Below are 24,834 nucleotides of genomic sequence, written 5' to 3' on the forward strand. Positions count from 1 at the left end.
AGGTTGAATCGGAGGTGCAGATGCAGCCTATGCCACAACCACAACCACACCGGATCTGAGCCCAAGCTGCATCTGCCATCTGTTTCAGCTTGTGGCAACGCTGGATCCTTAACCCACTGATCAAGGCCAGGGATCGAATTGAGATCTGAGAGACTATGTCGGGTTCTTAACCTGTTGCGTCACAACAGGAATCCCATCTCCCCACTTTCTTATCTTCTCTCTTAAATCTCCTCCTTCCTGGGGCTACTAAGAAGTCACCAGTGCCCAGGCTAACTTGCTTCTTGACAATAGCACTTTCCCTGATGATGGAGAAACAGGGCTGAAGTTGGAAGCAGGTCTGGGTGGCTTTATGGGAAGGCAATGAAGACTTGTCCACCCACTGTGGGGCCCAGAGAAGTGACACAAAATAAAGGACCAGAGCCTTTGGTTCTGTCTTCAGCAGTATTTATTGGAAACAGCGATGCTTCCCGTGGCAAGAGTTTATACACGAAGCAATAAGATTTGCCTTTCACTCCACATGATCCACTACCGCGGGTAGCACATCCGAAGCAGCACATTAAACCTCTGAGAGAATCTGTACAGCTAGATAAATAGAACTCTGGATACTTAACAGGGCTTTAATGACTGATACAAAAACAAAACCAAAAAACCACTCATAAGCTTACGCACAGCACTGTACACACAAAATGAATATGAGCAAGAAGGGAGAGAAATAAAAGTCATGGCTGAACTGGGAAAGAGTTTTGCATATGCAGCCACACATCTTAAACTGCTAAGCACAAAAATCATCTTTATTTGGTCCTCATTGAGGGCAGAATATGCACAAATGATGTTCAAAGAACACAAGGTGAAAGTGGAAAGTGATGACAGTTACTTTTCTCGGTCTATAACCTAGTGGGAAAATGGTTTCTCCTCGTGTCTCTGTGCCAAATGGATTCATGAAACATGGAATTCATAAATAAACTGAAGTGAGGATATTTGCTTTTCCATGTACCATCAGAAATGCCCTATATACATACATGGTTTCTATTCAGCAAGAAATTTAAGCTTGGAAACCAGATCTCTTCCCAAGTCCTCATGATAGAGAATCTCCTCCTTAGCCCCACCCACAGAATGTTGGCTGCTAATGGTCTTAGTTGGACATAAAACGGGAATTCCACTCTGGTCTTAATAGCAGGGAGGGGAGAAAACTGGATGTACCTCAGCAATAGGCATAAGCAGGGGGAACAAAGGTGACTGTTTTCAGAGAAGGCTTTGAACCCACACCCAACACTTCTCTGTTGACAGCAACAAGGGAGTGGCTCATTCAAACCAGAAGACACTTCGCTGGTGAGGGAGGCTTTCTTCAACAATTCCATGACTCACATGTTTGGGAGGGGTCAATCAATGTGAAAACAAGAACTTTCTCTTCTATTGAAATAAAGAACCTGAGACCTTGAGATGGCCCCGGGTGATAGACGGTATCTTCGGTGGGTGGGATGGTTTTTCTGGGATGTGGCGCATGGTCATAGTCTCAGAAGCCACAGCCTCCTGAGACCTGTGTAAACAGCAGTTCTGTGACTACTGGCTGGTCTCAGATGGTAATTAAAAAGCACATGCCATGCCCACCAGGCGAAGAAGACACCATCCATCACCATGACTTTCCTGGGCTCACGCAAGTCAACCAAAGATACTCAGTGGGGCTGGATGACTTGGACCACTGCGGCCTGCACTTGGGATGTGTTGTAAGCAGCATTACCAAAGCAGTGGTTAAACTTAACTATCTGGGTCAAGAAGAGGTGAGCCAGCCACCATAACATCCTAATGGGGCAGAGCAACCAGAATCTCCACATAATTGATGGGGAAGAAGCCTGACTGTCCGTGGAGCATCCCCTCATACCAGTTCTCATCAATCTGGTTGGTGAGTGTGATGATATCACCCTCTTTAAAACCCAACTCCCCTTCATTTTCAGGTTCAAAGTCATACAGAGCTCGGCAGCAGGGCTGATCCATTGGGGCACCTGAGGAACAGAGCAGGAGAGAACACAGAGAGACAGGGGAATTTAACTCACATATCTGCTGCATGCTGCGCCTGCCCAGCCTACTGTCCCCCTGGGTTCCTCCCTCACTCCTCTTCCTGCTGAAGCTTCCTCTTGCCACTGGTCCCCAGTATCTGTGGCATGGCACCTTGCCCTCTCCCCATCTTCAGAAGCTTTCTTACATCTCCGGAAGTTGTTGAATTCCTGTTTCTATTTCCAGTATGAAAACATGGCCACATCTATTCTCATGATAGGTAGGTACAACACATTTCAACAAGGCTGACCATCCTACAGTGCTCAGCAATAGGAGTCCCAATGACTTAAGGAGTCTTCATGGACTTTAGATTCATAATGGAGCATGGACAGAATTCTTTTCATGCTAACCTCTTTAAAATCTCTGCACGTGTGAAACAGTAAAGTATACAGACAGGGCTTTGGGACTTCAGAATAATGGTGCATTTCTTACTTTTAAAAAATAAAGATCCCCAGCCTCTGGAGAGCCACAGTAATGTGATGAAAACAAGACAATATAAAACACTGGGTTCGAGATGCTACTCTCCGTGACCCTTGCACATGGCACTTCACTCTCAGTTTTTCTAAAATTGGAACTAAAAGAACTTACTTCACAGTACTACCGTGGCTATTAAATGGGATTACATAAAAAATGATACAATTTCCACCTCCACATCACATTACCTATATAAATAAGAGGTATGTATCAGAGCTATGGAATATAAAAAATAATAGATTCTACATTGAATTAAATAATGAAGGATGGAATCCTATCTTAAAAGAGAACTGTGTTGGAGTTCCCATTGTGGCTCAGAGTTATCAAATCCAACTAGTTTTCATGAGGACGTGGGTTTGATCCCTGGCCTCACTCAGTGAGTTAAAGATCCAGCATTGCCATGAGCTGTGGCGTAGGTCTCGGACGCAGCTCAGATCCTGCATTGCTGTGGCTGTAGCGTAGGCTGGCAGCTACAGCTCCAATTCAACCCCTAGCCTGGGAACCTCCAGATGCCATGGGTGTGGCCCTAAAAAAGAGACAAAAAAAAAAAAAAAAAGAGAGAGAGAGAGAGAAAACTGTTAAATGAGCAAAAGTATTACCATAGCAGGCATACACACATGCGTATAAACTCAGGCAAGTGGAAACAGCTCCATGCCACCTGGATGGCTCTGAAGGGGGACAATGATTTTTTTTTTTTTTTTTTGGTCTTTTTGTCTTTTCTAGGGCTGTTCCCATGGCATATGGAGGTTCCCAGGCTAGGGGTCGAATCAGAGCCATAGCCACCGGCCTACACCAGAGCCACAGCAACACAGGATCCGAGCCGCATCTGCGACCTACACCACAACTCACGGCAACGCCGGATCCTTTAACCCACTGAGCAAGGCCAGGGACCGAACCCGCAACCTCCTGGTTCCTAGTCGGATTCATTAACCACTGAGCCACGACGGAAACTCTGATAATGATTTTTTTTAACTTAGAGAAAGCAAATTAACAAGTCTCCAAAAGAAAAATGAGATATGTGTTTGCTTTCTGAGCAGGGAGAAGCCAGGTTACATTATGTGCCTAGTCCTTATAACCAGCAAAAGCCCCACACGAGGGCTCTGAGCAGCAGAGGTAAGCCCGAGGAGCAGAGCCAATGGTCATCACACCCTCCCTTTTTGCCTTCATGGTCTCCTGAGAGCATCTCATAAAACATTTCCTTCTGTAGAACATCCAGCACTGGGGATACAGGGAAACAGGAGAGAGCTTCCCATCCTTAACATCCATATCCAGGATAAGGCAGTTCCCACTCTTCGACCAAGCAGATTCTTAAGGATGAATATACCTCAAGCACAGGCTTTTATCTGTTCTGTATGCAGGGGGTAGAAAGCAGTGGGACCAAGTAAAAGAATAATACAATCAGTTATACATCTACATCTCTGAAAGAAAATAATTTTCAGCTTTTAATGCACCTACCTGTTACCATAGCACAATGAACTGGTGGAGGGTGGGGAGGGGAAGAAAATCCAGCAGATAGTGGGATTCAAAATATATTCATCTGCAAATATATTCACCCTCATGTTCGTGGGCCTCAAGAAACCCAACGCAGCAGGTTTCTGGAGCTGCCATCTGTGGGGTATGTGTGAGTGTACAAGGGCATGCACTGCCTTGGGGCACTCACCCCCACGCATGCTGGAATCACAGAAAGGGACAGACAGGAAAGAAGATGACATCCCTACAACTCAACTGACATATTACAGTGATTTAAAGACCACAAAAGAGGGTCAGTATCAAATGTGTTAAAGCAGGTAAGTGTGCGCCGATGGAGACTGAGGGTAAAAGGGACGTACAATGAAGGCTTTACAGAGGAGAGAGAGAGTAAAGGAGGGAAAGAGAATGAATGAGACAAGAAGGAACTCCTTTAAGAGAGTTTCTACCTGACAAAACCATCCTGTAAGAAATATATTCCTGCATAATTCTTATGTAGCCAGATGGGATTGCTCCTAGAATTTCTGGAAGAGTGTTCATGGGGCGTGGCCAAGGCCATGTACCAGGGATCCGATACTTACCTGCAGGTTTGGGGGTGCCTGTGTGGGAGAGGCCCCCATTGGGCTGAGTGCTGTCCCCAGTTGGAAACTCCAGGCTCATTCGAGGTTTGGGCTGATACTCCCTTCGAGGCTGAGATGAAGCTTGTCTTATTCTGCATTAAAGAGAAAAGATGGGGAGTTCCTGTCGTGGCTTGTTGGAAACGAATCTGACATGAGGATGAAGGGTCAATCCCTAGCCCTACTTAGTGGGTTAAGGATCCGGCGTTGCTGTGAGCTGTGCTGTAGGTCAAGCACATGTCTCAGATCTGGCGTGGCTGTGTCTGTGACTGTGGCTGGCAGCTGTAGTTTGATTCAACCCCTAACCTGCAAACCTCCATATGCTGCAGGTGTGGCCTTTACAAAGACAGACAGACAGACAGACAGAGAAAGAAAGAAAGAAAGAAAGGAAGAAAGAAAGGAAGAAAGAAAGGAAGAAAGAAAGGAAGAAAGAAAGGAAGAAAGAAAGGAAGAAAGGAAGAAAGGAAGAAAGGAAGGAAGGAAGGAAGGAAGGAAGGAAGGAAGGAAGAAAGAAAGGAAGAAAGAAAGAAAGAAAGAAAGAAAGAAAGAAAGAAAGAAAGAAAGAAAGAAAGAAAGAAAGAAAGAAAGAAAGAAAAAGAAAAGGTAGGAGGTGGGAGGTGGGATGTGTAGTCAATTAAGAAGCAAAAAGAAAAGCAATTAAATCGAGAAAATGCTTTGACTAGCTACCAATCTACCACTGTGGAGCAGGTGAAATCTGAAAAGGACCCTCAGTTTTCTTATCTGTGTCTGTCTCCACTTGGGCGCTGGGGTCACGCTCTCTGCAGTTATACCCTCATTGCTTTCATCCTTCCTCTCAGGTTCTCCCTCATTAATTCCGAGCTCACTCTGCAAGTCTGCACTGCGCTAGGCACCAGGAACACAAAAGGTGAGTAAGACACAATTCTTACCCTCAAACAGCTTATGGTCTGGAGTGGAGACAGAACACAAACAACTGATTACCGTGAATTGTAATAAGTGCTGCCATGGAGATTTGTACCAAATGCTGCAGGAACACAGGGATGGAGCTGGCAGTGAGATGGGGAGGAGCTACCTGTCCCAGGGGAGGCTGGAGAAGGCTTAAGGACAGAGGTGAAAGATCATCAGAAGTCATTTCTAGATAAACAGTTGTTTCCAGAAGAAAGTTATTCCATGCAGAGCTTGAGAAGGTGTGGGGGGAGGAGAGGAGGAAATACTGTGTGTTCTGAGAACAGCACAGAGGGAAAGGAAAGAAGCCAAGGAAGAAGGAAGAAAGGTGGAAAGGTACAGGCAGGCAAAGTATTCTGCTCACCCCTGAGTACTTCCCACCCTTTTAGGTGGTCATTAAGCAAAGTGTAGGGCAGATCTGCAAGGGTGGGGAGAGTTTAGGGTATGGTGATTGAAGAGTAACAGTGACTCTAAACATTTTAGGGGAAAACAAGAAAAGTGGCCTCCATGCTTAACAACTGTCACAAAGACATATAAAATTTCTTTAGTACTTTGAAGGGCATGGTTTGAAGCCTTTTTAGAGGCTTTGGCATGTCACACACATATTTCCACAAGTGTGCACTGTGGGGAGGTGCACAATCAAAGCACTAGTCAAGGAAGATACCAAGAAGAGGAGGCTGGCCAGATAGAAACAGGTCAGGAAGTTGCTCCTCATACAGCATCATAAGTGGAGGCTGCCTTGCACATTTATGGCCGTATCAACAGCTGTGAGAGTCAAATCTGGCCACAGCTGAGAATAAAAGCTGGTGAGGCCAGCCTCTGAGGCATACACGTTCAGCTTAAATAAAGTAACCCATATTATATAGCAACAGGCACCATACACACTCTCCGCAGCACTAGGGAGCCCCATTCCAAAAGAAAACTACCCCAGCCTGGCTATGGGGCACATATGAGAATGCAGAACAGGCCTACGAAAGCAGCTGCCTCTGGTGGACCTTGTCACCACCATTCAAAGAAACATAAGGTGCAAAATAACACAGGCTTTCCAATAGGTTATGCTTAAATGTGAAGCCCTGTTGCCCCACTGTGTGATCCTAAGCCTCAGTCTGCTCATCGGTTAGGTAAGGCTAAAGAGACACGGTTCCAGGGCTGTATGTGACTGAGGATGATATGCCTTTGGTACCCACACAGAATAGCTGCTGAGCAAATCACATCCATTATCATTAGTAGTGTCCTGGGTCCCATCTGTGGCAACCAAAATAAAACCTAAGTATCGACCTCTCATAAACACAAAATGAGATTCAACAGAACAAAGTAAAACAAAGCCCAAGACAATATAAAATCAAAATGAATGGTTCACAAGGTGTCTGTATAGGACCAGCAGGAATTGTGGTGGGAGTTTTTCTTCAAATGTATTCTAATATTTCCATTTCTTTACACATCATTTTATAGCAAGAAAATGGAAATGTAAAAGGCAGGAATCCGGATGATACCTTTCTTCCAGTCTAACGGTGACCTGCTGCAGGATCTGGACGGCTTGCTTATGGTACTCCAGCTGGGCTTGGACAAGTGCAGAGAGCTGGCTCACCTGTTCAATCTGCAATCAACAGGGGAATCATGCCTTAGTTACCAGTTTGCTATCTTTAACCAACTGCTACTACTCAGTACATCTGACAGAGCTGCCCCTGCATACAGCCCTGTGCCTGACAATGCCCATAACTGTGTGGTAAGTTAAGCTGACTGATAGTTTTGCAGGTTCCAAATTGACTGAGGATAATACAGCAAACCTACACTTGGAAACTCTACGAGAAGAAACATTAGACAGAATCCTCCTGAAGCTCACATAAGTCTTGTCAAACAGTATCAGGTTTGGCTACAACCTTCTGATTAGGATTTGGCTTACGTTATCGAATTCCTATAGGACAAAAGGTACATTGACTAGGACATTCTTTGCTCCCTATACTTTTCATGCCAAGTCAATATTAGTGCTGTTAATAAAAATGTGAACATTGATTTCTCACACGAAGCACTATGGGAGGCAGTGTAGCATGATGGAAAATCTTTTGTTCTTTCTGAGCCTCACTTGTAATGTAAAAGGGTTGGGTCAAGTGACATCTTGGGTTCATTCCAGCTCCGACATTCTACACTTTCTCGGTTACTCTTCATTTTGCATCTTGCGTTGTGATCTGGCTGAGTTATGGCCTCCAAATCAATGAGACCCTGCTGTCCCATGAGTTTTGGGGTGGGGCCCTGGATGCAGGGAAGACGTGATTCAGGTCATGCTCACACCCACGGTTTTCCTCTTCTGTAGTTAGCTGGACAATCTGCTTTTCATAAACACAAACCAACACTGTCTCTGGGTGGCGGGCAAGTCTGCATATGTTCAACATGCCTCCCCTGCCACCAGTCAGGGGAGTGGTAAGTACATACAGGAGAAGCTGGGTAGCAAATGATGGGGCCGGAAGTGGGGAGGAACAAGGACAGGAAAGCTGAGTAACAGGTCTTATGCCATGAGTGGTCAGAATGTAACTTCTGAAGCCATGACCTATAATTTGGTGCTCTGGAAATGGGAAGGCAACTTTTCAACTATCTCATCTATATCCCAAATGTAGTATCTATGCTACAATCTTCAATCTCAATAGAAATTACCTGTGGAAAGAAAATGTCAACTTTACTTCAAAATACAGAACATCTTAACATATACTGGACACTCACTTCTGAAAAGTATTTTACCTGATTGATATTCTTATACTGTCTGAAGTCAATCTGCCCTACATTTCAACAGAGTATTTTTTTAAGCTATTGGACTTATAAGTAGGTCATCAGAAACATGCTTTTATGTCACCTCGATTTATAATATTTTAAGATCACTAGCAGACAAAAACCTAATTAAATCAAACTATAGGAATACAGATAGTTTTACCATTTCTTAGTCTACTTTATAATTTCAAATAATTTTAAAGAAATAACCATCTATTGAGGTTCTCAACAGTGAAATCAATTATTAACATTTCTAATTACATAACCCTTTACCACATTAATCATGTGCTTCACTGGCAAGATTAAATTAAAAACCACAGGAGAGTCACTCACATCCATCTCTAATAGATTGAACATGCTGGACTCAGCAATTTCTTTAGACTCATCAAATTTCTCCAGCGCTTGACGTAACTCTTCATCGGGAATCTTGCCTTGTCGTTTTTTCTTATAATCAAAATCTAGGCGTCGACCCTCCAACTTCTTTAGATGATGCTGAAGAAATCAAGGGCGGGAATATGCTTTGAAAGGATGTATGGAAAGGGCCTAGTCATGCCTCACTTTCCCATCATGCCTCCAAAATAAGACAGGCTAAGCTCTAAAAATTACGTCACAAGAAAAATAAAGAAACATGCATCAGTGGGGCAAATGCTTCCAAAGACTAAATGTGGAGAAACATCTTTAACAATAATTAGAAGCAAGGAAGAAATTGTGGGAAATAGAGTGTCCTTTATTTTCTGCCCTGGCTGGGCCAAAGCCAAGGTGGAATATATGCCTCTCCATCCCATTATGGAAGCTGGGAATGGGTGCACACACTCTACACATTTGGAAAGCGTAGGCAGGTGAGTCTTGAAAGTCTCCTTTTTCAAGAGAAGTGGTATCTCATAGGAAAGCAAAGAAAAAAAACAGTTTGAAATGAGGTGAGAAAGAATGATAGTCTTATTTCTTATATCATAGAACATTAATGCTGGAAAGGATTTATCTTTGAGGTAATCTAGCCTGTTAGATTTATCTAAGATGCTTATTAAAAACATGGATTTGTGGGTTCCCATTGTGGCTCAGCATGTTAAGAACCTGACTAGTGTCCATGAGGATGTGGGTTTAAAACCTGGCCTGGCTCAGTGGGTTAAAGATGTGGCTCAGAGTAGGCTGCAGATGTGACTTGGATCCTGAGTCGCTGTGGCTGTGGTGTAGGCTGGCAGCTGCAGCTCTGATTCTACCCCTAGTCTGGGAACTTCCATATGTCACAGGCGCGGAAAGAAAAAAGAAAAAAACACAGATTTTTTCTTTTTTTTTTTAAAGTATAGCTGATTTACAATGTTGTGCCAATTTCCAACACGTAGCAATGTGACCCAGCCATGTATATGTATGTATGTATGTGTATACACACACACACACACACATTCCCTTTCTTATTATCTTCCATCATGGTCTACTCCAAGAGACTGCTTGATTACCTGAATTAGATTATGCAGGGCTAGGGTCTAGGAATCTATGTCTTAACACTTAACCCAATTGACTGGTGCAGCTTTCAGGGAATCATAGATTAATATAAGTCTTCCATCTAGCAAATGATGACAATTAGTCATGGACTTAACCTGGAGGAGACCTGAGCAGGAACCTAACACCCCACACTGCACTCCAATCCCTCTGCCTCATCCCAGGTGCACAAGTCTCAGGTGTGTGGCTGCCTAGCCTTGCCCAACACCTCTAGTGACCAAGTGGGAAAGAAGTTTCCCAAAGCTACAAGGTATTTTTTTTTCCTATGAGCTGCAGTGTTCCACTACTAATGGGTGGCAGAAAATGCTAGATTTCCCATAATCTTGCGTGGTGAAAGGGAAGGGAATGAACAGAGCTGAGAGTGGTGAAGAAATGAGAAGTAGAATATCCTCAGCTTTCCTTCCCATTACACAGTCTGCCTCCAATCCATCCCTGACCCAAATGAAATGTCTGTTCTTTTGGAAGGAAGATTTAAAAACAAACAAATAAACAAACAAACAAAAACACATCTGAACTTGCAGTCAGCTGCAGGGCAGAGCATTGGAGTCAGAGTTACATGTTAGATTTAGAGTGAGTTGACCTCATACTAAATGTGTGACCTTGAGCAGGTGGTAGGGCTTAAAGGAGATTTAAGCTCAAATAAGGAGACTGGGGAGATTCCAAGCTATGTTACCTCATGTTATAGTCAAGAAAAACAAATTTCAGACAAGCTCAACAAATATTTGTTGAAGGAATGAATGAGCAAACATTACACACCTAGTTAGGGCTAAAGTGAGGTGAACTTATTTATTTGGAATAGCTCAACTGTTGGCTACATATTTTAAAAAAGAGGATAGTTGGGTAAATACCATTATAAAAATGCAAAAAATGTTTATAGGGTAATTGAATAACTATGTATTTAAGGTAACAATGGTACAGCTAGTATTTTAGAGGGTGAAATCACCCCAGAAAATCATAGAATTATTAATAAAATTGTATATTATCAGGTACAAGATATTATCCTTCAGGAGAAAAAAGCTTGAAAAAACTTGAAAACTGAACATGGAGAAGTCAATGTAATACTCATGAGTGGCACAGTCACAATGGGTAGACAAAATGTACTGCATTTCTGGCTTCTCTCAAGCCAGAAATTGTGCTGGACTATTTTGCAATTCACATGCTCACAGCTGACAACATGCAAGCTAAGCCTAAAAGATGTTTTCTAAAGGAAAATGGCACCAGCATCTGTACAATTCCAACTGCCCATTTCCCAAAGAATGAGTTGCTGATACCTGAATTTCCCTCAGATCCTTGTCATGAAGATTCTGAAGGGGGTCAATGAAGTTCTGCTTCACTTCCATGTCCAAAGAGTCTTTCACCTCTGAGAGTTCCCGCATGGCCTCCCCTACCTCACCAAGCGCGGGGCCTGGAAGGGGACAATGATGGGCTTGCATGTTAAAGAACAAAGGGGAAAGGCACTTGCAATCAGAGGGCCCATCATGGACGAAAACCCAGGGATCACTGCCCATCTCTGAAGAGAGCCAACACAGGAGACACAGCATATAACGCCCTCCAGAGATGAGCGTATTTTCCACCTGAGACACTTTGTAAATGTTCACTGAGTACAAGAGACTCCGTGCCCCCAAAGGGTGGCAGTGCTCTCCTTATTATAAGGAACAGAAAAATTTGCTTTTCCTTTAAAAGCAATTTGGAAGCTCCCAACCCTCCCTTGCAGGAGATCCGTTTAATGCCAATGCAGTCAGCAAAAGCAAATACCAGGAGGCAAAAACAGGCCTCAGTCAAAAAGGCCAGTCACTTGCTGAGATCTCACATCAGGAAGGAGTGGAAACAGAAGATGGTGAGTATGGTGACTGAGGGTCAGAGGTGAAAAGGGTGAGGAAATTCACCTGGGGTACTAAAATTAGGTACCACGTACAGAAGAGCAGAGATCTAAGAGGAAGCTCCTGGGGTGGGACGTTGAATCATGCTGATGTGACTGTTTGCTCTGACCAACTCAGTTACTCCCAGACGCACGCAAAGGTCAGCGTCCAGGCATCCAGATACATCAACCAGCTACTGTAATGATGGGATCTCATCAGGGGAAAAAGGAAATAAATAAAATCCTGATGACAAATCCCACTAAAAATGATGAAATGACTCTGAAAACATATTTGGGGCCCTTGTGTACACAACCTCAAACTGAGAATCAAAATATAAAATGGCTTGAATTATTTCCTACAGAATTTTTTTTCGTGGCACTAAAAACCCCACGTACAAATGAAAAATTAAAACGTGAGCCAGCACTCATTACCGAAGTTGCAGTCATCTCCAAGCTCTCTTCCGAACTTAAGCATGGCCTCGGCCAGCAGTGCTTCTGCCTGGGGATAGCCTGGCCCTTTTTCTTGGCCACGGATTTTTGACATGGTGTTGATCATGCTGAGTTTGGCTCTGGAAGCTGGAGGCAAAGAAATGAGAGACTGTCAAAATAGGCGATGTGACATAGGAGCAGCAGAGCTAGATGGAGAATCAGACCTTAACTAGTCTCTAAACCAGCTCAGCAACTGCAAACTACACCCTCACCAATGCCTTCATCTAGAAGATGTGCAGGTTGGTCCACAGATAAATACAGACAATACAGATATTTTTTTTCTTTCTGCTGTGTTTTAATTATTAAACTTTCCTTTTCTCTCAAAATCTCATGAGGAATTTATTAGAAAAAGCAAAGCTTTTCCGGGTGAAGATGCTATCCTTGTGTGTTCTTGCTCATCCTCCTGTGCCCTGATACTCTCTTCATTGCTGTGGCCCTGCACTGTCTGTCTATGGACGTGGGTGGCTCACAGAAATCCTTAAAAACTACGGGATTATGCGATCTCTAAGTTTTAGGATTCTACTTTTACAGTACAGTTCTTGGAGCCTACAGACTAAAGTAAGAAATTAGTTCATTCTTGCATTGTGGGCCTTATGCCATGTTTCACTTACACCACGTATAAAATAGAACTATTTTCCAAATCACTTCTCAACTAAGATTCTGACAGTAAACAGACCCATGAAGAACAGAAATATTGTGTTCATTAAAAAGACTTAATTACTTCTCTCACACATAACTGCTTCTAAAAATTAGTTTTGTGTCACAAAGACAGCATTTCCATTTTTTCCCTCCTCTTATTTTTATAAAAGATGCCTAGAAGGCAAATCCAGTTTTCATGGAAGAAACAGTTTTATTACCACATTGTTGAAGCCAATGATTTACTCAATGCTAGGACACTAAGGTTTCTCACATTCATTATCAGAGTTGGGGCTGTTCTTAACCTAGGGTTGTGCTCAGGATTCCATCTGCATGGAAACCCTGAGGAAATCATAGCAAAAGCACATACTTTCAAGCATTTGGGGGTGGATGACATTTCATCTTGAACATTTGTTTCGAATAGGCTTTTACTTAAACTTTGGGCTTCAAAGGTTGAATCTGGAGATGAGGAGAATTACCATAAGAGGATCCCCTCCCAAGCCTGCCCCAAGGGTATCATAATGAACAAGAGAGCTATGGTCTCTGTCTTTACAAAGTTTATAGTGAACTGAGCATAGCATTTATTTTAAAAGCAATGAGAGTAAAGTGTATATACTAAGTGTCATGTGGGGGGATTACAGCAAGTTACAAAAGTATAGCATCACCCTCGTCTGTGGGAGTGGGCATTGCAAAGAAGGCTTCAGGAGAGAAACTTCTTTAAGCTTAGAATCACATAATGAGCAGCAGCTAGGCTAGCAGCAATACAAGAGGACTGGTGGTACCTCGAAAAAATATAAAATTCACGTTTTGTTCACCATGTTTCTCACAGAAAAGTGCACCACACATATTAAATTTGAAAAACTGAAAATGTCACAAGGGAGTTCATTGTGGCTCAGCGGGTTAAGGACCTGATGTTGTCTCTGTCACCAGCCTCACTCAGTGGCGTCACTCCATCACTGGCCTCGTTCAGTGGGTTAAGGATCCGATGTTGCTGCAAGTGGCTGCAAGGCTGCAGACTTGGCTCGATCAGGTGTTGCTGTGGCTGTAGTGTAGGCCAGCAGCTGCAGCTCTGCTTCAACCCCTAGCCTGGGAACTACCATATGCTGCTGGTGTGGCCCTAAAAAGAAAAAGAAAATGTCACATGATGCCACATTTTGAGTGGTAATGATAACACTCATATATATATTCAAAGACTTTTCTACAGTAAGCCATACTTGAGATCCAGGAAAGACATAGTCCTGCCAAGGTGCTTACAGTATAGTGAGGCATCAGATACATAAACAGACAGTGGTAACAAATATTATAAATGTAATAGTAGCTAATACACACAAGGTACTAGGAGAGCAATAAGAAGGAGTAACAAGAGCACAAACAAAATTGAGATAAGCAGACACTAGGCAATAACAGGTACCAAATGAATGGAGGGAAAGAAGATAAATGAACATCAAAGAAACAGAGTAAAGAACCCACACAGGGTGGTTAATCCCTTCAAATCCTGTTCTGACTATTTTACACAAAAGATGCATTCCTTTTACAAAAGCTGGTTACTGATTTGTGCTGATATCTTAGTTCTGTTAAGAGTTGTCTTCTGGTAATAGTTTAATATACTGTGGCTGATTTTCAAACTCATCATTTTGAATGTTCAATTATGAAGAGCTTTATTCTTCTGCTAATTACTTAAGAACATCTGGAATATGTTCCACATTTTCCCAAGAAAGGAGAAGAAAATCATATTCTATGAGTTTAGCTATTTCTTCAAACCATCTAAAATACATATTGATTCACATATTTGAAGAGACTGGCTTTTCAATTTATTCACAATCATTAAGTATTTTTAAGACTCCTGGACTAGTAAAACTTCTGTGATCCTGGAAAAAAACTAAGAGACCTCTGAATTAACCATTTTCAAGTGTTAACATAATTGTCTTTAAACCATTTTTAAAAGCAGTACTTTAAGAAACCAAGAGGAAGTCTGGAAAATCACAAATTTAAATCCATGGCACTCCTTCCTGTAATAGAGTCTCAGCCTAGAGGGCTTAACCCAGCAGCATGTGCCCCCAGGGACCCTCTTCTCTTCTAAGGAGACCTAACTCCTCTCATTCACATTACCTTTTACATTTTTTTCCCCACAGTTTTAGTCTTTCAAGTTGTTACTATCTACCTAAACCTCCATCTTCACTTCCCCACCCTCACTCTTCTAATTCAAGTGGGCCCCACTGGGTTTACTGCAGAAACAGCTTCCTAATAGCAATTCTCCCCTGGCCCAGGAGAGCAGGATGCTGGTGTGCTGCTCCAGGTACCTCCCAGACAGGATTAGCATTAACTCTGTACATGCAGTAGACACTTAACCCACGTCCACTGATGGACAGAATACATGAATACACAGACTCCTGGAAACTAGTAGACTCTCATGTTAGTGGGTGTCATAACCAGACTCTGCTCACATCCTTAGGCTCATGCAACTGAGAACCTTTTGAAACATAACAGAGGATGAGAACTAGAAAACCCATTTCTTTTGTTGAGGAATAAGAGGTGTAGCAATCTAGCCAAGTTCTTTTGAAAAGAGGACACCCGACCTATGCTGCGAAAAGGGCCTTAGGGGCAGACCTCACTGTGTACTGTGATGCTTGCCAGAGCACATCCCCTACTTATCCCGTAGAGAAATGGCAGTGAGGTTCCTACCCTATGGGCAGGGAACTAGAAGGTTGTTCTCTGGGGAATACAACCAACCCAAGAGACCTACAGATACTCAAAGCTGGAAGTACCCAATGCAACCACTTTAGGCTGTTACCCTAAAGTGAAGCCATTACAGTTAATAAGCCCCAGCCACCTGACTCAGCTTTACTTGTCTCTGCCTAGGTGGAAAACGTTAGCCAAGAACATCTAACATGAGAGAATCATAACATACAAGGAAATTCAGAGAAGGGAAAGTAGCTATCATTACTATTTCTAGGTGTCTAAGACACTTTATCCATGAAATAAAAAGAATTTTTAGAAAGTAACACATAATTTTAACTTTAAGTATGATTTCAACAAAATGTAAAATTTTAAAAACCAAGAGAAGCAGAGATGAAGAAGTTGAGGCAACCCCACAAAGGGTAGAACAAAAAACCCAAAGAGATAAAAAATCAGAAAGAAGGCATAAAATCAGATCAATCCATGCGGTCTAGCAGCTGAATAACAGCTGAAGCTCCAAAAAGAATGAACATAGAAACAAAAGTGAAAAAATTCTTTTTAAAAGCTCAAGAAAATTTTTGAACTAACAAATGTGTATTTCTAGGTTGAAAGGGTCAATTGAATGGTTAGCACAATGGATAAAAGAGTCCATACTGAGGACTATTAATATAAAATTTCCTAACACTGGGCACAAAGAGATAGTTCTAAACCATTTCGGAAGGGAAAAAAATGCCATTGGGGGATTAGGCTGATGCAGGGTGCATTGTAATGCAAGGTACAGCAGTGGACAACTATAACCTGATTCCACTAGGGATTATGGAGCCCCTGATACATACAAAGTATCAGGTATTAGAAGGTCACTGAACATGAGATAACCATGAAAAACATGAGAAATTTCCTCAGAAAGCAATGAAGCAATGATTCCAATTTTTTTTGGAGAAAGTAATCTACAATCCTACATTCAAATTATTAATGCATTATAAAGGTAATATACGACATTTTCATATACACAAGGAAGATTTCAGTATATTGTTCTTTCCAAGGTAATGGAAGAGGAATTCTACCAAAATGAAAGTGTCTATCAAGAAAATGAACAGGTATGGGGTCTAGAAAAAGACCACTATGGTTAATAAGCGCCATCCACCCAACTCTATTGTAACAAAGAGGTGAATGTGACAAAGGGAGATCTCAAGATGGCCTTTGTGCATCAGGCATTGAATGCAAATGCAGCGACACGTAACGAGGTACACACAGCTCACAGAGCCATGAGCCATAAGGAGCTACAGGGGCGCCATAATCCCTAGTGGAATCAGGTTATAGTTGTCCACTGCTGTACCTTGCTTTACAATGCACCCTGCATCAGCTTAATCCCCCAATGGCATTTCCTGAAATCATCTTCTAAATCAACTACTTGTGCCTACAAGCTTGCCTTATGGTTTGCTTCTGGGGAATCCCAAACTCAGATAGCAATCAATCTAGAATGCAGCATCAGTTATGTAGCTCAAAGATGGCTGACATCTGGCATATCTCTATATGTCGATCGGAAATTCATATTTGTGGCAGAGGGTTTGGGAAGAATTAGTGCAAGGTACCAAAAAAGTTAAGAAAATGAAAATTAAAACCATTATTAACTTCAAGAAAAAATTTAAAAAAAATACAAGAAAGGAAATAGAATAATATTTTTCTGCATGTCTCAGGTTTGTACAGGTTTACAAGGGCATGGGATGTAAACACTAAACACAGACCTAACAAAAATTATGCTATAAACATACTGGAAAAATGAGAAAAGGAACAAATGTGAAAGAATAGGAAAATAAGAAAGGAGCAAACAATTCTCATCTTCTAAACTGGAAATCAAACTGAAAACCTAGAGCTGGAAAATCAAACAGAAGAAGAAACATAAGCATGTTGTTTCAAGATCATAAGTAAACAGCCAAACAGGTTTGGAAAGTGTTGTTTCTGGGAAAAAGAAATGGGGGAAAGGGATGCAATTCCAGGGGGACTGCTGTTTTTGATAGAAAGCTTAAAAAACTATTTATGTAATATGAACATATATTACTTCCATTATGAAAAAAAAACTAAATTTAACAGGTTTCCCACTTCTTTTTCCATCAGGAGACCTAATTTAGTGGCTGAACCAGGCATTACTCCAACTCTGAGGGTCTTTTTACCCACATGTCTTGCAGAAAAATATGTTTCGTGGTGTCAAGACAATTGTCTAGGGTGGGAAAAATTAGTGAGGATTAACAGGTGAAATGCCATCAGGAAAAAACCAACAAAAGCAAGGTCTTGATGAGTCCACGTCTAGGTCATTTCTGGAAGAAAATGTACTAGGTGAACTGAAACAATCAGAAATGAAAGTAGGATGACCAGAAAAAGGTGAATTACTTCCCAGAAGGGCTTCCACTGTTTTAACCCCTGCTGAAAATAGGAGACGGCGGGGGGCGGGGGCAGTTTCTTTTTTGGCCTCAAAAATCTAAACTATCTTTTAGGGAAGAGAAACAGGGATGGCCAAAGCTCAGTCCAAATCGGCTCCCAACTCTAAAGCATAATCTGTAACATCCCTTGCTGAGCTCTCTAATTCTGGGCACAGCCCAAGAGATGTCAGGGCTCTGCTGAGAGTAAAGCAGATGCTCTCCTTCTGCTGCCAGATGGAGTTATTTTCCTCAGACCTGAAGGTGCTGTCCACATGAGTCACTGCTCAATCTCTCTTAAGTCACTAGTGTGGTAACTAGCTGGGAATGGTGAGAACCTAGTACTTCTGCTAAATCTTAGTTTTTGAACATTTTTATTTCTTAATCCAAATGAACAAACAGGAAGACAAACCATTAGGTCCTATCTGTCATGGAAAACAGCATAATACATTGAAATAAACTTACAGTTACCAAAAGGGACAGATGGGTGTGTCGGGGGGATAGACTGGGGGTTGGGACTGGCATATGCACACTGAGGTCAATGACTGGTCAATGACCTGCTCTGTAGCACAGAGAACTCTACCCAATATTTTGTGATAATCTATGTGGGAACAGAATCAGAAAGAGAATGGATGTGTGTACATGTATAACTGAATCACTTTTTTTGTTCAGCAGAATTGTCACAACAATATAAATCAACTATACTTCAATAAAACTTTAAAAATTAAAAATAAAATAGCACAGAGAAAACAAACACATATACATACATACATACTTACATATATATACAAATTAGGTCTGGGTCATACAACCATGAATAAAAATCCAGACTCCAAATCTTGATAGCTCTGTATCCCTGAAAATCATTTCATTCTGAAAGTTGTTAACTCGGTGATAACTGCCAAAACAGTAAACTAGCACAGACACACCCCACAGGCACTGGAAACAGGAGAAAGCACACCTTTCTGCCCCTCCGTGTTCTCTTTCCAGCAGTGTGTGCTGGTGTGTTCCACTGTTAAACTACATTTCCCACAATCCCTTCCTTGCATGCTTCCATGCTAGAATTGGTCCAAAGTGAGGCTGTACAAGATTTGGGAGGCAACAGTGAAGCAGCAGCCATACACTCTTAAGGCTGAGGTGAAAACCAGTTCCAGTTTGTCCTTGATTTCATACTTGCTGCTGGCTCTTCTTCTTGAATGCTAATTCTGCTGACCAAGAGTGACCCCAGGCTCAGAGCTTTTGCTGCAAACTCACAGAGGTATAGTAACCCTGAAGAGCCAACAGTCTGCCATAGTCTTCCCTGCCAGCTGCCCTTGGCAGTGTGGCTCCACCTGCTAGACCTGCCTACCTTCCAGATTCTTATCTAAGTTTGTTTATCTGGGTCAAAGCTGGTCAGTGAACTTTCTCTAATCCTTTACTCTCCTTTATTGGCCTTTATTTACCCAGATCTTCCTACAACTGTGAAAGCTCAAATTCCTTTAATAAATGTCTTAGTCCTTAGTACCCACAATGACTGATACAGTGGCTGATGGTCTAACATCTAAACTGACAAAAATGTATGCTCTTCCTTGATAGAGCCCTGAGAGTAAGCCAATAAAAGTGACTGTATATATTTCAATTCTGCTAGTCTGTTTTCAGGGTAGACATAAAAGAAAATAACTATAGGTGGGACGTAGCTGCTTATTGTGCAAACGACACCAGAAAGGACAGCCAGTTCAACATGGTGGGATCAAGATGGGAGACTTGGAGTCAGATTGCTTGAGTCCAAATCCTACCTCTTTTTCTTGCTGGGTGATTTGGGCCTCAGTTTTCTCATCTGTAAAATGGTACCTCTCCCTCCCTGGGTTAGGATAATGTGAGGAATAGAAGATATAATATATGTCACACTGGTGGCACATGATAAACTTACAATAAATGTTGGCTGTTTCTATGAGGTTCAGACATGCCAGCACGTTTCCTGTGTATTTCTGTATAACTTACCTTATCTAAGTCTCGGGTTTTTCATTAATAAACAGTTGAGAAAAAGGAAACATTTGGATACCTCCTAAAAACTCTTCCAAGTTCTCCTACTTAAGGCGATTTTTCCTAGGTAAAAGACTTCTCAAAGGAGGCATTCCCTGGCCTTGAGCCACAGCAAACTTCCAGAAGTTTCCTGAAGTTGCTAGAACTGCCCCTTTTCTTGGAAAGACCTCCCCCGACTCCCTGCCAACTACCTGCCCAACACAACACCAGACACACTTTTTTAGAATACTTCCCAATTACCCTCTACCTCTACCGCCTCCATGTGTACGTGACCACTTCCCTCATTGCATGTCTTTACCATGCCCTGTACATACACTGATTCTATCTAACAATAACTTTATTTCTCCATTTTCTGCGTGTCTGTTTCCTGCTACAAGTTGAGAAACTACCTCCTACTGAATTCTGGCTCAGGGCCAAGCATATAGCAGGTACTTACTAACTGCAGGTGTAATGATTTCATTTAAAAGTTCTAATTTTTATATGATTTTCTGTGCACATCACTTTCTTAGAAAAGACTTCCCTGCTCCAAAGCACAACAACAATCTCCTCTCTCTGGGCGAGAGGTCGATGATAAGATCTAATTACACACTAGCTCTGCGATCTGACAAGAAGATTTGGGAGGACAGGTCATGCTGATCACAATCTGGCGGGTGTTTCCCTTGCATACATTCGATTTTAAGATTTCTGAGGCTTCTGGGCCTTTTCCTTTCTCCGGACTCCATTCTTTCAAATGCAGGAGGGTGAGACCCCACTTCGCATTCACTCTTATTAATGCTGGAGCTTTGGAAGCAAGTCATCTCTCAATGACACCATGAGAAACTGCTTTGTGGGGAAATTATAAGAATGATCACACAATCTCCCAGAATCAAGATATAGGTTCTCATTTCTCCCACAAAAGAGGGCTCCTATGTTAAATTATTAGCTCTAACTAAGGGGATAAAAAAGATCAAATCAATACATAGGTGACACTGTAAACAATTATTTATCCCCCAATACAGCAAAATCTGAACTTAACACTCCCTGAGTGAACTGGTATTAACAAAAGTCAGCTTTCTAAAGTTTTTTTTTTTTTTCCCCCAGTGGTTAAATGAACAAAACAAGTATTTATTAGGCCCAGACTGCCTGAGAGGGACTGTGTCAGGAAGAATGTGAGAGAAGCAAGGCCCAGCCTCTGTCCTCAATGAGCTTAGTCCAGTTGGAGAGTCAGAGAGAGCTCCACTCCCTGGGATCCCAAGCAGACACATGTCATTTTGTGAGTAGGGCTATAATATGTTCTTATCAGAGAAAAGCGCAATGAATTCTGCCTAGAAGAGTTAAGGCCAAGAAGGCTCATGAAAGAGATGACACTTGAGCTGGGTTTCCTGAAGAGTGAGCTGCTAATATCCAGCACAAATGAACATCTCCTCAGAAAAGAAAATCATGGACTTGGAGAAGAGACTTGTGGCTGCCTGATGGGAGGGGGAGGGAGTGGGAGGGGTCGGGAGCTTGGGCTTATCAGACACAACTTAGAATAGATTTACGAGATCCTGCTGAATAGCATTGAGAACTTTGTCTAGATACTCATGTTGCAGCAGAAGAAAGGGTGGGGGAAAAAATGTAATTGTAATGTATACATGTAAGGATAACCTGACCCCCTTGCTGTACAGTGGGAAAATTAAAAAAAATTATTAAAAAAAAAAAAAAAAGAGTGAGCTGCAAAGGCAGAGAGATGAGAATGGCCATTCGAGGCATCTAGGCATCTAGCAAGGGCATGTTAAAATGCCTGAGGCATTTAGAATCTTCAAAGTGGCTGTGGCTTAGGTGCCAGGAAACAGAGAACAAGGTGAAGAGGCCAGAGTTGGAACCAGGTTGCAAAGGGCCCTGAAATGCACACTCACAGACATGGAGAACAGACTTGTCCTTGCCAAGGGGGACAGGGAAGGAGTGGGGTGGACTGGGAGTTTAGGGTTAGTAGATGAAAATTATTACATTTAGAGTGGATGGGCAATGTATATAGCACAGGGAACTATGTCCAATTTCTTGGTATAGAACATGATGGGAGATGATATGAGAAAAATACATGACTGAGTCACTTGACAGCAGAAACTGACACAACATTGTAAATCAACTATAATTTTTTTTTAATTTTTAGAAAGGACTTTAGATTTTACTTTGTAGACAATTAGTCTCCATCAAAGGTTTCTTTTCTTTTTTTTTTTTTTTCTTTCTTTTTTTTCTTTCCTTTTTTTTGGTTTTTTAGGGCCACATTTGCAGCATATGGAAGTTCCCAGGCTAGGAGTCGAATTGGAGCTGTAGCTGCAGGCCTATGCCTCAGCCACAGCCACACCAGATCCAAGCCATGTCTGCAACCTACACCACAGCTCACGGCAACGCCAGATCCTTAACCCACTGAGCAAGGCCAGGGATTGAACCTGCATCCTTACGGATCCTCGTCAGATTTGTTTCCACTGATCCACGACAGGAACTCCCCATCAAAGGTTTCTGACAGAGAGTTATTTAAGATCCAGACCTTCATAAGGGCTTTAATTCAAATTAACTCAGAGTTAGATTTAGGAAAAAAGATTCCTATCATCAATGCATGGAAAACGAGAAGTGAGAAGGGTTCTTCTCCAAATGGGAAGCCCCTGGTGACAGGGAGACCAATTATGAGAAACACTGCTCCTCCCTAAGGAAATAGAGGGGAAAAGAAGAGATGAATTTGAGAGGCCTGTAGTGGGTGGCACTAACAGGACCAGGTGACTGATTAAATGTTAGGAAAAGGAAGAGGGGTATCTAGGGTGGTATTCTGGCAAAGGCTAGGTGTCTATTCAAATCACCTGGGGAGGTTTTAAAACTATTGATTCCTTCATAGGTGGTACTGGGTCAATGAGATTCCACAGGAAAAAACACTGACTCTTGGCTCCATCTCACACTATACCTAAAATTGATTCCAAGAGAATTGTAGAACTACTGAAGAAAACAGCACAACATTTAAAAAATGAAATAGGAGAACACATTCATGACCTGCAGAGTATGCCGAGATTTCTTAAAATAGGGCACAAAAAGCACTTTTATAAAGAAAAGTATTTTCACATTGGACTATGTTGAAATTAAGTACTTATTTCTTTCAAAAGCAATCATTAGAGTTAAAAGGCAACCAATGAAGTGAGTTAAGATATTCACAAAACATATACCCAAAATGGGTCTTGTATTCAGAATATTAAGAAAAACTCCTATAAACCACTAAGAAAAAGATAACCCATTTTTTAATAGGCAAGAGACTCAAACAGACAGTTCAGAAAAGAAGATATCCAAATATCTAATGAGCATCTGAAAGAGGCACGACTTCATTATGTTGGCAATGCAAATAAAACCACATTGGAACACACCCACAAATGGTTAAAGTGGGGGAGGGACAGAAAATATCAAGTGTTCAGAGGATGTGGAACAGCCTGAACTTTCAAATAATCCTGGTGGGAGTAAGAATTGGTAGACCGTTTTAGAAAACAGTTTGGCAATATCTATCTACAAAATCTGAAAAGACTTCATACTCGCATCCCAGCAATTCCACTTCTAGGCATAAATCCATTTTAGAAGTGTCTGTGCATAAGAGACATATACAAAAACAGGCTATTCAAAATAGCCATAAAATAGAAACACCCAACATGTATCAGTAAGAAAATAAATGGTGCTGTATCCTCACAATGGAACACTATATAGCAATGAGAACTGCACCTGCACACAATAATAAATATAAAGTTGAGCAAAAGGAGCCAAACCTAAAGAGAACATGATCTATGATTCTATTTAAATAAAAGTCTAAAACAGACAGAACTATACAGCATTAAAGCCAGGACAACTTGTGTCTGGAAGGGGGCTTCTGAGAGGCCAGAAATGTGCATTTCTTGAATCTTTACATGAGAATATCCATTTGTAATAATTCATTGTGTTATACACTTATGATTAGAGCACTGTCATCTTCATATATTAGAGATCAATACAAAGCTCAGGAAAATAAAACCTGACGGCTGTGTCCCACTCCTAGATTTCTGAGTAACTGGTCTGGCCTGCGGTTGGGCAGTTTTTAAAGTTCCTTAGGTGATTCTGATGTGAACCAAGGTTGAAAACCACTGCATTCCAATCTCTAGACTGAATATCTGAGTAGGTTATGATAAAAATCTGTGATAAAGAACCCAGGAGGAAGAGATTTGGGAGAAGTACAGAGGTATTTCCATTTCAGCAAATACCAAGTCCTAAAGAATATCCACAAAGTTGGACTAAACACATTAACTAAACCCACAGGTCTTGAGCCCAAAAGAGGGAAGCTCATCTCTTAACACCTGGACTTGGAGTTCCCATCATGGCTCAGTGGTTAATGAATCTGACTAGCATCCACGAGGACGCAGGTTCGATCCCTGGCCTTGCTCAGTGGGGTATGGATCCGGTGTTGCTGTGAGCTGTGATGTAGGTTACAGACACAGCTCAGATCCTGCGTTGCTGTGGCTGTGGTACAGGCCAGCAGCTACAGCTCCAATTTGACCCCTAGCCTGGGAACCCCTGTATGCCGTGGGTTCGGCCCTAAAAAGCAAAAAAAAAAAAAAAAAAAAAAAAAAAAAAAAAAAAATATATATATATATATATATATATATATATATTTGGACTCATTTCTTTTTCTTTCCTAAGCTTTTCTGAGATACAACTGGCCTATAACATTGAACAATTTTAAGGTATACAGCATAATGATTTGACTATGTATATATTGTGAATGATCACTACAGTAAGTTTAGTTACTACATGCATCACCTCATAGTTACAATTTTTTTCTTCTGATGAGAACTTTGAAGATCTACCTTCAGCAACTTTCAATACAGTACTGAAGTACAGAATTTACATAATAGAGTATTATTAACTGTAACCACTCAGCTGTACATTACATCCTCAGAACTTATTTATCTTACACTTGGAAGCT

The 24,834-nt window shown here is 41.7% G+C and overlaps 1 protein-coding gene across 2 annotated transcripts in view; it reads right to left on the reverse strand.

Annotated features, from left to right (window-relative positions):
• The window catches only part of SH3GL2 (SH3 domain containing GRB2 like 2, endophilin A1), a 204,133-nt gene continuing 179,726 nt past the window's right edge, over nucleotides 428–24,834 (reverse strand). Inside the window, exons 4-9 of one of the 2 annotated variants that reach the window (XM_001925157.6) lie at nucleotides 12,082–12,225; nucleotides 11,063–11,196; nucleotides 8,628–8,786; nucleotides 7,028–7,131; nucleotides 4,575–4,705; nucleotides 428–2,000 (exon numbers count right to left, since the gene is read on the reverse strand). In XM_001925157.6, the coding sequence (XP_001925192.2) occupies nucleotides 1,801–2,000; nucleotides 4,575–4,705; nucleotides 7,028–7,131; nucleotides 8,628–8,786; nucleotides 11,063–11,196; nucleotides 12,082–12,225 (872 nt within the window). In that variant the 3' untranslated portion in view covers nucleotides 428–1,800. The remainder of the gene's footprint in view (nucleotides 2,001–4,574; nucleotides 4,706–7,027; nucleotides 7,132–8,627; nucleotides 8,787–11,062; nucleotides 11,197–12,081; nucleotides 12,226–24,834) is intronic. The other variant, XM_021063262.1, reaches the window with a different exon arrangement.

This window comes from Sus scrofa, chromosome 1, assembly GCF_000003025.6.
Source record: "Sus scrofa isolate TJ Tabasco breed Duroc chromosome 1, Sscrofa11.1, whole genome shotgun sequence".
Lineage (NCBI taxonomy): Eukaryota > Metazoa > Chordata > Mammalia > Artiodactyla > Suidae > Sus > Sus scrofa.